The 16334-nt window shown below is 42.6% G+C and overlaps 1 protein-coding gene and 1 long non-coding RNA gene across 3 annotated transcripts in view; both read right to left on the reverse strand.

Annotated features, from left to right (window-relative positions):
* The window catches only part of LOC130166240 (uncharacterized), a 155650-nt gene extending 151391 nt beyond the window's left edge, over positions 1-4259 (reverse strand). The window contains exon 1 of the long non-coding RNA XR_008827125.1: positions 4015-4259. This is a non-coding gene — a long non-coding RNA (uncharacterized LOC130166240). The remainder of the gene's footprint in view (positions 1-4014) is intronic.
* Positions 4260-4682: 423 nt separating this feature from the next.
* On the reverse strand, positions 4683-15532 carry crmp1 (collapsin response mediator protein 1). 2 transcript variants are annotated; one of them, XM_056372918.1, is made up of 14 exons: positions 15016-15532; positions 12999-13087; positions 12546-12730; positions 12286-12450; positions 11738-11799; positions 11527-11607; positions 10509-10577; positions 10305-10425; positions 10055-10211; positions 8404-8545; positions 8120-8290; positions 6756-6935; positions 6249-6417; positions 4683-6052 (listed from the first exon to the last, which is right to left on the reverse strand). In XM_056372918.1, the coding sequence occupies exons 1-14, from the start codon at positions 15364-15366 to the stop codon at positions 5961-5963; spliced, it is 2034 nt and encodes a 677-aa protein (XP_056228893.1). In that variant the 5' UTR covers positions 15367-15532; the 3' UTR covers positions 4683-5960. The 2 variants fall into 2 exon arrangements, with proteins under 2 accessions (XP_056228893.1, XP_056228894.1); XM_056372919.1 differs by lacking the exon at positions 15016-15532 and adding an exon at positions 14094-14351.
* Positions 15533-16334: the final 802 nt, after the last annotated feature.

Here is a 16334-nt window from a genome sequence, read left to right on the forward strand (position 1 = left end):
ATTCATTTTGTGTGTTCATTGACGATATAAATGATCAATGTCCCATGTTATACACTTTTAAATTGCTATAAAACACATTAAATATACAATAGCAGTCAAAGGTTTGGACACACTTTCCCCATTAAAGTGAGTGAAAAGTGTGTCAAAACTTTTGATTGCTACTGCATATGGAAGGCCAACCGACATTAGAGAGTACTACTGAATTACTACCTTATTGTTAGTTTTTTATTTTTGTATTCAGAAGAGATTTTTTTTTTGTTTTGTTTATTGCACAGTGGATGTAGCTCAGATATGCACGGCAGGGACCAGAGAGACCATCAGTGGTAGAAGAACAGCACAGCTGTCTCAGTAATTTGCCTGGATGCAGTCGATCCCCCCCACCCTTATTCCCAAACAGCAGCCCATACCCTTTCAAGGGATGAGAAGTCTGTATTGTTATGGCACCTGTTCAGACTTGTGTACAAAACACACACACACACACACACACACACACACACACACACACACAACCACAACCACAACCACACACACACACACACACACACACACACACACACACACACACACACACACACACACACACACACACACACACACACACACAGCAACTGTTTTCAATTTCTGCAATTTCATGACCTACTGCAGAAAGTGGAAAACTTGCATAATTCCACTCTCACAAGCTCAATATTACATCCCTTTGGTTCACTCCCCGAGCAGATGGTAGCGGCAGCATGCAGGTCTCTCTTGGTCTCTGTGAAGGTGATGTTGTCTGGAATCAGTTCATCTTCAGCAGAAGCCAGAAAATGTTCAATTCATATGTACAGTCTGTATGTGATAAATAAAAAATACGTGAAGCTAGTAGACTGGGTTTCAGAAGATCACATAACTGTAGAAATGCCAAAATCTGTGCTTCTTTTATTCTGCTTTGCATTTTTTTTTTCAACATTTTGTCAATGTTACAGAACTCCTGCTACAACTATCTGCTACATATGACAGCTCAAAGTCTATGTGATCATACCGACTTTTATGATCATACAGAAAGGGAAAGTTTCTCCATTAGTTATGAGGCACTGCGCAGCATCTCAGGATCAAGAAATATAATGTTTCAAGCATTAAGTTTGGGATAGAAATTACATATCTGATCTGTCTATGTAGTCATTTTAACAGCATTTTCCCGCTGCTCTAAGACATTAAAAGTATATGCACATAAGGATATAATATAATGTGGAGAATCTTAGCCTGATACTACAGCAAATAAACCTTTAAGTGTCACACTTTATTTATGCAACTATCGCATGAGGATTGTAAAGAAAAAAGAAAGAAAAAAGAAAAAAACAAAGAAAAACACCAATTTCAAATAAGCTCATTCACTAAAGAGTTTTCCTTTGAGAAAACAAGATCAAGTGATGCCAATCTCCGCCAGATGAAACGTGAAAATTAAGTTTAGTAAAGTAGCCGTTATTGTCAAGGACTATAATGAAAGTATACATTCCTCTGGGACCACAGATGGGTGTGGATATACAGATGTAGTATAACAGCATTGTGACAAACTGGAAGTGAAAGCATTTTCAAGGTGACAAGCTGACAACTGCAGCATGTAAGAGGACTAAAGGTTTTGTGATGTATGTCTTATTATATAGGTTCCACTCATGCCACTTAAAGACTGCATTCTTATTGCACTGACTGAAGACAGTTTTCTTTGTCAGATTTTGAGACAGTTTTTCACATGTGAAAATTTTGGTTTTATGTGGATCAGATAAAATAAGGTGGTCAAACACAGTGGGGTTCAATTTCTCTGAAGCATGAACATGCAGAGCAACCTTCTTGAAAATTTTTTGTTTTTCTAGACAGATTGATTGCACTATGATTGTACTATACAAAAACATCATTGCAATGTGGTGGGTAATTTGTCAAGACATCTTTCTGTCAGAGGACCATCCAGTTCTGAAAGAGTAACTTAACACCTGACTGAAAAGCAGTGTGTTGCTGCCCCTCTGTGGTTGAAAGTTTCACCTCTGACCACATGCAGCATCACTGATAGATGTGGTTGGGTGTGGTCAGCAGTGTGCTTTGTTGCACCTGTAACCACACCCAACAGTGATGTCACAGGATCTTGATTTGCACCTGCTACCTCCATCTGTGCAGCAAGGTGAGAAGTTAAACCACTGGAGGTCAGCAAAAAAAACGATTTTCAGGGGTTTAACTTTTTCCTCTTCCAGCAATGCGCTCACAACGGTCAAAACACTGGACACTTCTCATCCTCAATGGTCACCATCATGGCTACATAGTGGAAGGATGGCATCCACCAGCGCATTTTCAAACTTTTGAAAACAGCGACTGAGGACGGAAAACACGTCATCGGTGCGGATGATGACGTAATTTCCATAATGCCACAGGAATGTCACAGGAAAGTAAAATGTTCACTTTCAAGTCAAGTGAGAAAAGCAACCGGCGACAATCGCAGTTGTATGTTGCGATTATGTGTTATTATTTGAGTTGGGACAGTACTACCAGGTCAGAATTCACGCACTACGCCAGCGAGTATACTGTGTACACAGTGTACTACATGTAAGTGTACTGACTGAAGTGTCCGATTTGAGACACAGCAACAGTGTTCCTGCCATTCCCTGTCAGCTGAATACTACACCCACCTGCACACCTGTTCTCCGTCCCCTCATCAGCTCTGTAAGCATTTATAACTAGCCCATTTCCCTCTGTCACACCAGATTGTGTAGTGCTTCTTACAGCCATAGTGATCCAGCCTTTTTCCTGTGCCTGCCAATTTTTTCCTTTAATGAACCCCCAGCCTGGTTTTTGGACTTCTGCTCCTTTGCCTCATTTTCTCTGCTTGCCTGTTACTAGCCTTTGCTTGCCTTTGACTTCAAGTAAACTTGAACTTCTGTCTTGCTGCTCTGTGGGTGAGTCATATTCTGGAGACCAAACCTTGTTTACTGAGCCGTTACACTTTCTTGACATGTTGAGCAGAGGGCAGACTGACTGACATTAGCTTCCCCAGGCCGCATTATTAACACATCTTTGAATGTGTTAATAATATACTCGGTTATGGCCAGAGCCTCTGTAGTGTCCTGACCATTCATACTCGCAAAGCGAAGAAGGAAATTTTCTATACTAAATATGTAATTCAGTTATTAAACTATTAAATAACAAATTGCTGAGATTCATATTAAAGTATACTAAAAGGTCCATCTCACCAAGGAACTTGTTGCTTACGCACTTCACACTTACAGTTTAATGTGCTACATCTGAAAAGGAAGTAAATATGTTAAAGTGTCACAATGAATTCAAAATGATATTTTGCCAACATCACTGTTTTGTAATGACAGTACATGTCATTCTGGTCTCTCCAGACCTCCATCTGAATGTTTAGTCTCAAAGCATTAAATATATCCACTTTACTGTGGATATATAATGGAGGAAAGAACTGACAATTAGTGCCTCTCCTGCACTTATTCTCTTCAGTCATCTCCATTTGCACAACAGAAACAAAAGACTTATACTGAAATATATTTCAGTTGAGCTTGTCAGAATGGTTTTTTTATGATTTTCTGAAGTTAGGCTTTAAACAGACAGAAAAATAAATGAGTATCATAGATGCCATTACAGCCTACATTCAAACCCAACCATATCAAGTTCACACTTCACAGAACCTAGCTCAAAGTTCAGTTCACAAAGACTGAAACTAGGTAGTTCACAAATAGTTCACAGAGCGGAATTGTGTCCAAATAATGAACAAGTTCACGTTCATTTCTTCCATTAAAAAAAAAAAAAAAAAAAAAAAATCTTTTTCAATAGACCCTCCTCCTCCCTGTCCAACCCATCCCCAGCCCCGAGTCACTGCCACCTCACAAACTAATGAATTACTGTATACTACCATAGAGTCACAGACTGGGATTACTTTTAATTGCCAAGAAAAACTAATGTGGGTGTATGTTTCATGTGCTGTGAGTTTGACTCAGGTGGAGGAACTTTGTGGCTGTTGGCTCGTGGTCTTACCCTTTCTTAACGATTTCCTGTGATCGTCGTTCAGTTGCAGACATTTCAGAAGACTGGTCGGATGCTTCACCTCAATATGTTGTTTCAAATTCGTTGATGTGGCTGACGTTCAGACTTGTTTTTTGAAAATGTGCGACTTTTTCCGTTTGAATGTGCACCGAGTCGTTCATAAAAGTCCATCAAGTGTTCATATGAACTCACTTCAGCAGTGGGCCCGCCAGAAGCGGTGTTGTTTGTACTGCCAGCACTACACAACAGACGCTTGCCGCCGTAAAGCACACGTTCTTCTTCTGATGTTTTTTGGCGGTTGGCAAACAGCTTTTCGGTGCATTACCACCACCTACTGGTGCGTAGGCGTGCTACTATTTCAGAGTACACCCTGGATGGGTTTTCGGAGAACAGGCCATTTATTCTCGATTTCTCTGGTGTTCAGCCTAGCAGCCATCCGTGAAGGTGTATATATCTTAAATCTCTTCACTGAAGCACCAATTCAACTTAAATTAATTATTTAATTAACAAAAATGAACATATTAATCGTGCCATAGACATTCAGCAGACAAAAACAAAGACATGGCATGAGAAAGTGCTTGAATTATCTGAATCACAGTTACAGTCAGTTAAACATAATATAAATATATTAACATGTAAATATTAAACTCTCAAGAATGTTTGTTTTACCATCATTTTTGACAACAGTCAAGTCTTTATTGATAATTAGTGGTTCCATTGGAGACACCAGACAACAGCAACAAAAACAGAGCGGCATAGAAACACTAAATGTACCTTGAAAACATCCAGAATCAACACAATAAAATAAAAATAGCTTAAAAAGATTCTCAGTGAAGTTTGACAGAGTGGTGGTGAGAGCTGAAGCCCTTTTACAGCAGTGAGTTGTGCATGTCATTACAACAAAGATCTATTTCTGGCATTAGAGATTGGCAGAAAACTAGCACACACATAAAGTCTTTACTGTGCTAATATGTAGGTACAGCAATCTAAAAATTAATTTAGCAGTCCACAGGTGCCTTTGTGTTTGTTTCAACTGCTCATCTACTTAACACTTTATAGGAGGGTATTGACACATTTGCATATAGTATCTGATGGTGGAGTGGAAGTTGCATTGCTTTTATTGAAGTTCACAGTAATGTTAAAATGAATGTGTTTTGAACCTGGTAACAACCGTCTTCCCACAGTGAATGTAATTATGTGTTCAAAGCAGACATTTACCAATATAAGGATACTGTATGTTTGTGCTGTTTGATACAAATGTGTGCCTTCAGTACAATTTTAAGTGTTCCTCCGTTGTAACAATAAACCACAAGTAGTGCAACATCTAAAGATGTGTCCATGCAATATGAATAACTGATCCACTTGAGTCACATTGAAACAAATATTGCTAAGATATTGAAAACCAGATGCAGGAGAAATCTGTTATTTCTTCAGCTGTCCACCAGATGGGTGGACAGGAGCACCATGTCTGAGCAGACTCACACAGTAAGACGTGAGGATGTGAGGAAGATTAAGGAGGAAGTCATGCTCACGGGAAAGGAGACAACAACATTATGACGTAATACTGGGGTCACATTTAGGTGCTTGGAGGGGGTCCAACACCAGATCTGTGTGTGTGTGTGTGTGTGAGTGCCCCGATCGTGAGTCTGTGAGTTTCTTTTTTTTCATATTTCTGAATGACTCGGTTGATTGTAAATCACACTCTCATTTCATTGGAAGTATAAATGTGCTTCTTCTCAGTGACCATGGACTGAAGGCAAACTGATAAAATCATAATGGTCTAAAAAGAGCGTGTCACCATTGTACCAAAAAATACAAAGGTATTCATTCATGCCCGTGTGCTCACACTCTCAGTCATACACACACACTCACACACACTCACACACACTCAAGAGGTGAAACCCCACAACAACCACACTTTGTGCACAGTCAAGTGTTCAACCAAGGCTGGTGATGTTGGAACGACCACCGGGGGGTGCTACGATACGGTGGCCCGACCGACGTGGGACATTGTCGTCAATCTGTGCCCCTGAGAAATAAATATAAAATAAAATTCAAATATTAGATTTTATGTACTTCAAATAAATCTGGAAAGCAATATTTCTTATACAATCCCACCATATGTCATTAAGTGCATCTGAATTTTTATGTTCCATCTGACATGTAGACGCAACAAAGAAATCATTGGATTTGAAAAATTCTACAAAATATAGTATGTCTGTTACCTGATAGGCTAAAATTGGACTGGTGTAGGTTGCGTATTGGTGGTGGCTGGTGAGAGGTGGGTGAAGTTTTGGCTGACGGAGCGGGAGTAATGTATTTGGGGGTAGGAACGACATCATACACAGGTCCATCATACATCCCACGAGTAACTGCTTCCTGCTTCTCCTTCACCTGGATAGAAAACACAGAGACAAACAAGATGGAAAAACACCAGGGACCACAATGGAAAGTCCAGGACTTTGTACATAAGCTGGTATGTTGTATTTTATAAATATACTAGAATATTTCTAGTATGCTAAACCAAATCAAATTAAACTTGAATATCAGTGTTTTGGATATGTGTTTTTTTAAGTATTTTCAAAGACAAGTAAGAAAAGAACTTGTGCCACTACAGGGAAACTAACACTGGATGTCGACAGCCCATCTAATATTCTAAATAGAAGTATTTTTAAATGTCCCATTTTTAATACTGCCATAGACATATCTTTAAAATCATCCGTGTTCTGTACCTGGTTCCTGAATTTAACGCGTTGGTAAGCATAGTCTGGGAAGGGCTTGCAGGGAATAAATCGACCAGTCCCCTGCTGAGCCTGCAGCTTGCCTTCCTCATAAACCACATGACCTTGACTCAGCACCAGCGCTGGACCTCCACGACACTCCAGACCCTCAAAGATATTGTACTCTGAAGCCTGTGTGTGGACACAGTGAAAACATATCAGACAATAAAGCAGAGCGACAAAGAAGAGCCCCACCACAACAATGATACCTTACACTGTCAAGGCCCACTGTGCTATTTCTGCAAGGATTGTATTAGATCTTAATACAGTAAAACGCTGCAGTTGAGAAGATGCAGGGTTGAATAAGTGAGAGGCTCAGGGCATATAGAAGGGGCGGCAGTGTGAATACAGGGGGATGGGTAGAGAGATGGTAGCACGGAATGGGTGAGGGGTGAAGGCAGATTATAACCTAAAGCCGGCAGCAGTCTGGATTAGAGCCTTTGAGAGTGGCAGAGCAGACTGAATACATTAACCACTGTCTAGTATCTTCACTGTATTGTGTCACATTGCTCAAGGCAAATTTCCACCCCAGAGACCAGTCTCCTGAATTGAAATGCATTGCTTGGACTGTCAAAAAAAAAAATTATTATTTAATTTGTCTTTAGTTCTATCTTGCTATGCAGAGAGTTATCCATCCCTGAGCTATCTGCTGCCACCCCAACACAAAGTGGGTGAATGTGAGTTTCATTTGTGGTGCTCAAAGGATTAAAACAACAGGGTTACAATAATCTGCAGTTCTCAGTGTGAACATATTTCACTGGAACTACTTTCTATTGAAGAGACGGTTATTTTCAGTGTCATTTTTACAATACGAAATTCCACTCACCACCATTGTTTCAGGTGGCAGTAGAAATTTTTAGTTGAAAATTTGCTCAGACTTGAGTAACTTTCAAACCTGATCAAAAAGAAACCCCTTTCATACTCTGGGTGAATTTCCTCTTTGAAAGATAAATCTCATATTCACTTGTCAAATGACATTTTAGCTTCCTTTAAACATTGGTCTTAATAAACAGTGGTTTTTACAGTAATGTAATGCATGCATTCTTCTGATCTCACTGCACTTATGCAATGAGACACCACCTTGTGCAAAATATTGCCTGACTTTACTGAATACCACCTTTATTTAAAATTAGATTCCAGGTTTTTCCTCACCTCCTGTGATCATTCACTTGGTTTTCAACCTGTGTCTCACTCTGCAGTCATATAATATGAAACGTTCCTCCCTGTAGCCTTTGTCCCTCAGCAGCTGATTGAACCATCCTCCCTTTTCTCTCATCTTTCTTTTCCCTCTGCACCATTTTCTTTTTTGTCCTCACCGACTGCTGGATTTTGGCCGTGATAGTTTTGACGCTGTCAGGGTCCCAGATGACAATGTCAGCGTCAGAGCCCACCGCTATCCGGCCTTTACGTGGATATAGATTGAAGATCTTAGCAGCGTTGGTAGATGTGACTGCCACAAACTGGTTCTCATCCATCTTCCCCATGGCCTGAGAGACAGATAAATGGCTGTTTAAAGTGGCAGACGACGAAAGTCACACTCACAGCTACACACAAGACGCAAACGAGCACGCACACACGCACACACACCCTTATTGCTCACCACGGCCTTGTCCCAGACAAAACCCATTCTCTCCTCCACTCCATTGGTTCCCTCTGGGATGAGGGTGAAGTCATCTTTTCCGATTGCTTTCTGGGAAGTGCTGTACGAGCAGTGAGCACTGCCTACCACCTGGAGGTCCCCACTGTATCAACGCAAAAGAAAAAAAAAAAAAAAAAGATACAAATTGATCTGTATTCCCTTATCCCTGCAGTTATGAAGCTGTCAAATGTTATATTTTTTTCCTGCAGAATTTTAAAATGTCTTGAACTTTTGAATACAGTTCAACCTTTATGATTAGATGCTCATTTAAAGGATATTTGGCTACAAAAATCAATTAAAGACAAAATAATGATGAACACAAAGAGACATTTCTACTATTAGCCACCAGATGTCCTCAGTGAGCACGTGAGTTAGAGTAAAAGTCATGTAGTGGCCTGGGGCAGAAAAAACAGCCAGCTGAACCATCCAGAATGGTGCATCACAGCTGCAGTACCAGTCCCTTAAGCAGTAACAAGACCACATAAAGATACACTGTCTTATCAAAAAAGCATCAACACATATACTCGCTTTACCTCCTGGTGCACAAGGGGCTGAATGTGACTGATAAAGAGCTATCATTATCATAATTTCTCATCTAAGGCCTTTTATTCATTCGTTAATTACAGTGATTACTTCATGATAGGGAGCTGTGGGATCATCGCCCCAATGCCAAGAGAGTGCTTATCATGGAAATAATGGGCCTTGCTGAGATCTGAGAGAAAGTGTTGTTCATTTGTTCGCATGACTGCAAATGAACCGAAAAATACACCCTGTCGCTTCAGCAGAAGCTCAAAGACAACAGCAGGATCGCACCACTGGCGTGACAGCACGGACCCGCCTTGAGAAGCTGGAGGAACAGGGAGGAGGAGGAGAAGGAGCAGGGAGGCACTCGGTAGCCAAGGCAACAGATGATGAAGGATTCTAGTTCCTGTGCTATTTATGGAATCGGGGACAGTCAAAAGTGTAGAGCAGGATTGTCTATGCATTTTGTATGTGAGTGAGTGTAAGTTTGAAGGTTAGAAGTGAGGTGGGTTTGGTCTGCGGCACTTTATCCCTCTCTGTGATACTGATGAATTACATCTGAACTTAACATTATAATGCATTTTACATTATACAGCTAAAGTGGCTTCAAAATGATTATACAGCCCTTTATCCACTATTAAGTCTCTCTCAGTCTCCCTACCCCTCCCTTTCTTTCTATCCATCTTCTCCTCATACATATACCCTCACCTTCTCTACATCTGTTTTTCCTTTTCACTAAAGCTGGGCTGACATTGTGCATTACACTAGCAGTTGTCTGTGGCATGAATACCAAGTGAACACCTGGGGGCAAACAGTGAAAGTTAGATCCTTGCTGTTGTCTCCTTTAGTGTCATTCAGCTGATTTGCATTTCACTTTGTGCAGAGGTTAAAGCTAAATTAAGCACGTTATCTGTCCTCACCCTGTATTAATTAGTAAAGTTTTCACTTGTTATAGCGTTTATGAAATATACTGTAGGCTACATATTTTGTCAGGTTTACTAGAATATTATTATCACTTAATGCAACTTCCCAGGGTTTTACAATATCAGAAAACCTTGTGCATTGTTTGCTGAACAGTTTTAAGACGTACCAGGCCAGGAGTGTGTGGAGATGGTCTGGAGTTGTGGGATCAGGACTCAGAGGAGGAGAGGTCACATAAGCAGCTGCTTTGGCCCAGTTCTTGCTCCAATAGTGAGAACCATCAGTGGCCAGGCTAGCTGTAATTGGCTCCCCAAAAACTACAGAACCTGGACAGGAAGATGGGATAATAATGTTCAGACTGTGAGTATAACATGTCAGCACACACAGGAGGAGTTATCAAATTTTAAAAAAAGACTGACCTTTCCTCCTGGCCTGGGTGATCGTGTCGGCTGCACTCTTACTCATCACCTTGGTGATGTAGACTGGGCAGTTCACACGGTTACCAAGAGTGATGGCACGAAACACAGCCTCAGCCTCCAGCTACATGGAAGGGAAGTAAGGAAGTGTTAAAACTTACACAAAGATGGATGGCTAGTCAGACAGTGAGGGTGTATTAAAATCACCTCTTCAGGACGACTAAGAGGATGTCCTTCGGGTCCGGTGATTCCCATTCCGAGGATTTTTTTCTGTTCCTAAAGAGCAAATGGAAACGGTTACATAATTATCCTCCCACACTGTACAGTAGCTGTCAGCATTAACTACAGTACCTGTCAAGTCATGTGTTACCAACAAGACTCACATTTCACCGCCTTTGCTGATATCGCACGGCTGTGAAATGAAAATCTCATGGTCTGTCACACTATCAAAGAAAGTAAAGTGTGTATTGTAATCCTTATATGCCAATGCTCCATTGGGAGCTTGAGCTGGCTTCAGCTGCTGGGCTTCTGGCAGCACTGTCTAGTGCACAGAGAAATTAATATGAGAACCAGACCCCCCCCCCCCCCCATCCCTCATTCTTTTTTGGTTCCACTATTTGTTTTCAAAGGGGTTTGGTACTTCTACTGGTTTTTCATCACCCATCTCCCTCCATTACAGTTAGGTTAACAAGTATGTCATTATCATTCATCAGCACGCCCATAATCATTCATTACCCCCATTCTTCCTCACAATACATCATGGTTTTCACCATAATTCCCCCCTTAATCAGTACCATCATCTCCATGACCATGACTACCATTATTCATCACTGCTGTCTTCTTTATCAGCACCTTCACCCTCACCATCTTAATCACCATTACTTCATCATTAGTACAATAATGGTCAACAGTAATGGTGGCCTAAGATAAACCTGTCGTTCTCAGCTGCAGAAGCAGCAGCAGCATTAATCCTTTCTCTCTCTGGGAGCTGAAGAGTTATGCAACAAGAATATATTTCAACTGCAGTGGAGGACTATAAAAGGTAGACGAGCGGTCATGATTTAGTTCAGCCATTATATGCTGTTGGTTATTTCACCACAGTAAACTGCTGTGTCTAGAGGCTGAGTAAATACACCGACAGACTGCAAGAGGAGTGGTGCAAGGGGTATGGGTTTGTCAGTTGCCACAAAGAGACAAAAAATAGAGGAGGTAATGGAACACTTACCTGAGCAATCAGGTCTCCGTTTTCAGCATGAACTAACACCACAGCACCCAGCTGCTTCAGGAAGGAGAAAGCCTCGTAGAGCTGAGGGAGGGAGGGGTCCGAAAAAAAAAAAAAAAAAGGTTAAAAGGAAAGAGCATAGACTCGCAGATTTACATGTGGAAAGTAGTAAGTAGAAAGTATTATATAAAAATGTGTGATTTTTGAAACATACCTGAGAATCTGACATCTGGTACAGATCCTTATAAGCCATGTACACTTGGAAGGAGTTGATACCTTACACGATTGGAAACAAAGAATGTGTTCATGACAAGATGGTGATAAAGGGAAGGCAAGGACTTCAAGGAAGCTGCAAACTCTAAAATACAAAAACCTATCTACAAGCTCGTCTTGCATACAAAGCAGGCAGAACAGAGTCCACGGTCACAACTCTACTTTATTTCTGAAGGAAATCGGTCACACAAGCAGCTGCCTTGGCTGTTACTGCATTATTTTGTAGCTGTCCCAAAAGAAAAGTGATTTTTTACTTATAACAGATTACAAGCAAAATTTATACACTGCCACCATGACGGCGCCATATTGAGAACAATGGATTTCGACTGTGTCTTCACTATAAGAGGATTCAGCACTTGGCCAAATTGTTTCTAAATCTGTCCCCATTGTTCTTGTGCAATGGGTCCAAAACGGGGATAAACATGGAACTGAGACAAGACTTACAGCAATGACAGTTCTGAAATATTATAGAACAACTAACTGACGTACCTTTCTCTTGCACCAGCAGCTCCAGCTCGTATTTAACAGTCTCATTCCACTGGGGGATGTCTACGTGCAGGGAGTAGTCACAGCATGCCTTCTTATCTGCAGCCTCCTGCCAGTGCTCAAAGGCCTCCAGCAGGCTGTCCCCAGGCTGGGGGGTCACATGGTCAACTGCGAGGTGAGAGAGGTCAAAGGTTAGTGCAAACATCCCAACATATTCAGTGTAGCTTATCGTATGCTGCATGCATCCAGGCATCCACACTCACTGATCATGGTGGTGCCTCCAGCAAGTGCAGCCTTTGTGCCCTGAAGGAAATCATCAACAGGCTGTGTGCCCAGAAAGGGCTTCATTAGACAGGTGTTGACATCTATCCCCCCTGGTATCACCATGCGGCCATTAGCCTCGATCACCTTGACATCGCCCGGAACAACCAGATTCTCCCCCACCTGCCTGCCAAAATCAGATACATGAGGAGACAAAGGGGAGGGTGAAAGGGAGGCAAAAAGCAGGAACGAGGAGGTGCAGAGACGATGGCAAAAGATGTAGTGCGGGAAAATAAACGGGTGTGGATGAAAGGGGGTTGCAGAGGATGGGAAGATGGAAAACATAAAGAGAATAAGGAAGCAAAATCATCGACAGAAAAATATTCACAGTACTAAAATCTATATTTTTAATGCCTCTGCAGTGCTTGAACATAATTAGCTCCTTATATACGCACTTGATGAGCCCATCTTCGATGTAGACATCTGCATAGAGAGACTGGTCGTCATTGACCACGCGACCTCCTTTGATCAACAGCTTCTCACTCTGCTCAGGAGAAGTACAGAGACAGAGAGAGAGCGGGGAGGGAGGGATGCAGAGGTACAGGAGGGGTTGAATTCAATCCTGACATTTTGATATATTGCACAATCAGTTATGTAATCCATGACCTTATAGCAATATTATGACACAGTGCAGTGGATGAGGGTGGAAAGGAATGCATAGCCACACCGGTGCTGCGCATGGGTGGGGTCTCACAACAGCTAATAATACTGATATTTGATTTAAATTCTAATTTGCATTAATTGTGTAGGATCAGATTAACAGTGCAGTCAAAAAACAAGCACTTTTTTGTCAGACTACCATGTGTCCACACCCTCTACCAGCATGTAGGGTGCCTGGCAACAGCATTAGGAAGATGTTATGTCTCCATGGTAACCACTGATCATCCATGGTTTGAGATGACTGTAGCTGACAGCCCTACTTCATTGTCAGTATCTATAGTCAGTAATGATGCTTACAATAGAAAAAACGTGAGCAGAGTGGGATTTGTTATTTTCTTTCTCCACCATGAAATGTAATGCTTAGTTTTATTAATTGTATGTTGCCTTTGGATTCATTGGCATTTAATAATAGCCTGTCCTGGAATGATAGGGGGCTTTCTGCAGAATACATGCTTTCAAGTGGCTGAAAAGGGATGCATCATTGTTCAAAACCAGGCTCACACCTCTGTGATCTTATAAACAAGTCATTGTTTCCTGTGGGACCCCCGATTCGACCGTCAGATCAACCGAGTTAATCCCTTTGACAGGCGCAGAGATTACACAACACTTTCCAACCCTGAGCAAGAGTACGCGCTCGACTTGACGCACAGACACAGAATTGTCACCTCTCCGTCTTGGGTTTGCTGTTTCATACTGGAGAAACAGTAGCCTACAGGGGCCTTCTGCTCTTTGCCGCCTCACTAAGAATTTAATCCCTGCTCTGCCGGCATTGGCAGCAGGGATTTGCATACAAGTGGAGAGCTTCCTGACCGCCAGGCCAGGTCTCTTACCGTCAGATGGGAGATGCTGTTCTTCCCCTGGTAACTGGCCCCAGACATGCTCTCTCCGTTGCTCTGCCCCCAGACAGTCAACTCAGTAGCTGGTTACGGTGACTTCGGCGCCCTGCGCTATGCTCTGCGCCCCTTTGTCTCCCCCTGATGTTTCTTGGTTATTGTTTCCGTGTGTGGGAGAGGGAGAGCGATGAATCCGCCGCCGTACGGCCGCGTAAGGATGCGTGGAGCGCGCACAGTGACAAGACAGGTGACGATCCAGTGCGTGCGCGCGTGAGGAAAAGGGAGCGTCGCCCCGACGGCGTTCACGGCACCGAGAATAAAGATGGTATGGACGCGAGCGCCCTCACACCCCCTGCACAAAACGCGCACACACAAACAGCTCACGTGAGAGCACAAAAACAACACGGCGAGGGGGCGACGTCTGCCGCTGTCCAATTCAGCACCGCACCAGACTAAGCACGGCGCCTACAGGCTATGTCTCGACGTGCCTGCGTTTGTGTCTTTTGACGAATTTTTATCCTATTTGAGCTACGCAGACGTAAACCAAACAGGCCAAACTGCAATGCAGCACAAAAGTTCATCATTTATGTAGACTGAAGCTTTTCTCTCAGAATAACTTCCCTGATGGGTTGTTTAAGATATTAATAAGATGCCAGTTCTGCTCTTCCAAAAGTCCACACAACGTTTTCTGCCGACTAAAATGAATCATTCAAATGTTTATTGGCTTCTTTCAGCCGACAAAAATAATATTCGTTGTTCTCCTTCTCTTTCAATAGTTCTCCACCAGCTTTAGTCTTCGTGCGTTTGTTACAACACTTATAAATTTATAGGCTCTTTATTGGGGGCCTGTTCCATAGAATCTCAACCAAGAAGCCAGACAGAGAGAGAAAAAGCCAAGAGGTAAAATCGTCAGTCCTACCTTTCCATTAGGGCTTTCCTTCCCCGATGAATATCTGGCCTCACCACCGGTGCGTGCGTCGTCCCTCTCCCCAGGCGAGTTGGTCAGTGACCCCTCCCGGGCCTCGCTGGGCGTTTTGCCGATGGGGTCACCAGTGTCCAAGAGCCTCTCCCGGCTCCCGCTTCTCGGGGTGCGGCTCCCTTTCCTGCCCACCGCGTAGTTATCGAAGTCTATAGTCTTGCTCTCAAACGCCCCCTCCACGGAGCTGAACATCCCGTAGGATTTCCGCTGGTTGGGCCCGGTGGTGATCGGCCCCGCCAGGTAGACCGGTAGCTCATCCTCCCGGTTCCACTGTCTTCTGCAGTCAGACATTGTGGCGTATCCACGGGAGACGGAGACTTCCCCCAATCTGAAACGATGGCGACAGCAGCCTGGTTTATTTTAACCGGGTCACAGTCCCGCCTCTCAGGCAAGCGCGCTCACTCGATGCTGTGAACTGTGAACAGCAGCTCTCTCCGGGCTACCTAAGAATCCCGCCTCTTAACACACACACACACACACACACAAATACGCACACACACGCGCACGCACACACACAGATATGAAAAACAGTGCATTGATGCAGTGCTCCAGTTTTGATAGGAGGTGTGTCTGTGTGAACTAGTTTTAATGCGAAGCATTAGCTCTGCAACAGCCTAGTTTGTGACAACACTACAAACATGCACACAAATAAAATGAGAGTAAGTCTGGGTCTCTGCGCCCCTGCTTTGTCTTTGTCTCTTTCCTTTTAATGTGGGGGCTGTGCATGAGCAGGTCAGCGGATTAAACCAGCCTGTGTCATCTTTTAACCCACATCTGCAGGGATAGACAGATAGGAAAATGCTCTATTTGCCTACAGCGTTAGTGGCTGTTGTCAAACAAGAGCCTAGTTTTAAGATTTGCACAATAGTTAATATGACAAGTTATTGAAATACCACCAAATATTGATTTTTCCCCTCTTAACTTTTCCAATATCTCACCAAAAAGCAAAGATTAGAGAAAAAGTAAAAAAAAAAAAAAAATAAAAAAAAAACAGATTTGTGTATCAGAATTTGTTTTTTTCTTATTTCTTCTCCCGTTAATCATCTCAGGACCCTTCGGATTTAGCTGGTGTCCCAACAGTTCCACCTCCAGCAGCTACAATAGTAATATGAGGCTTGCACACTGATGATTCAGTATTAATCATGATATAATATATGGCTCAAAGACACTGGCTGCATACACAGTAGTTTCTGCTGTCGAAGCCCAGTAAGAGGGGTCTTTGATGAGCCAGTCATTGCATACAATAGTTAGAGATAGTC

The sequence above is a fragment of the Seriola aureovittata genome, chromosome 3 (genome assembly GCF_021018895.1).
Source record: "Seriola aureovittata isolate HTS-2021-v1 ecotype China chromosome 3, ASM2101889v1, whole genome shotgun sequence".
Classification (NCBI taxonomy): Eukaryota; Metazoa; Chordata; class Actinopteri; order Carangiformes; family Carangidae; genus Seriola; species Seriola aureovittata.

Excerpts from the sequence above, each read along its gene's own strand:
- crmp1 (XM_056372918.1), bottom strand. The coding sequence starts at position 15,366 with ATGTCTGACTGCAGAAGACAGTGGAACCGGGAGGATGAGCTACCGGTC. Across the intron at positions 11,800-12,285 it reads GCTGCTGGTGCAAGAGAAAG|GTATCAACTCCTTCCAAGTG; the intron begins GTACGTCAGTTA and ends CAATCGTGTAAG. Across the intron at positions 6,936-8,119 it reads CGGCCAAAATCCAGCAGTCG|GCTTCAGAGTACAATATCTT; the intron begins GTGAGGACAAAA and ends GTCCACACACAG.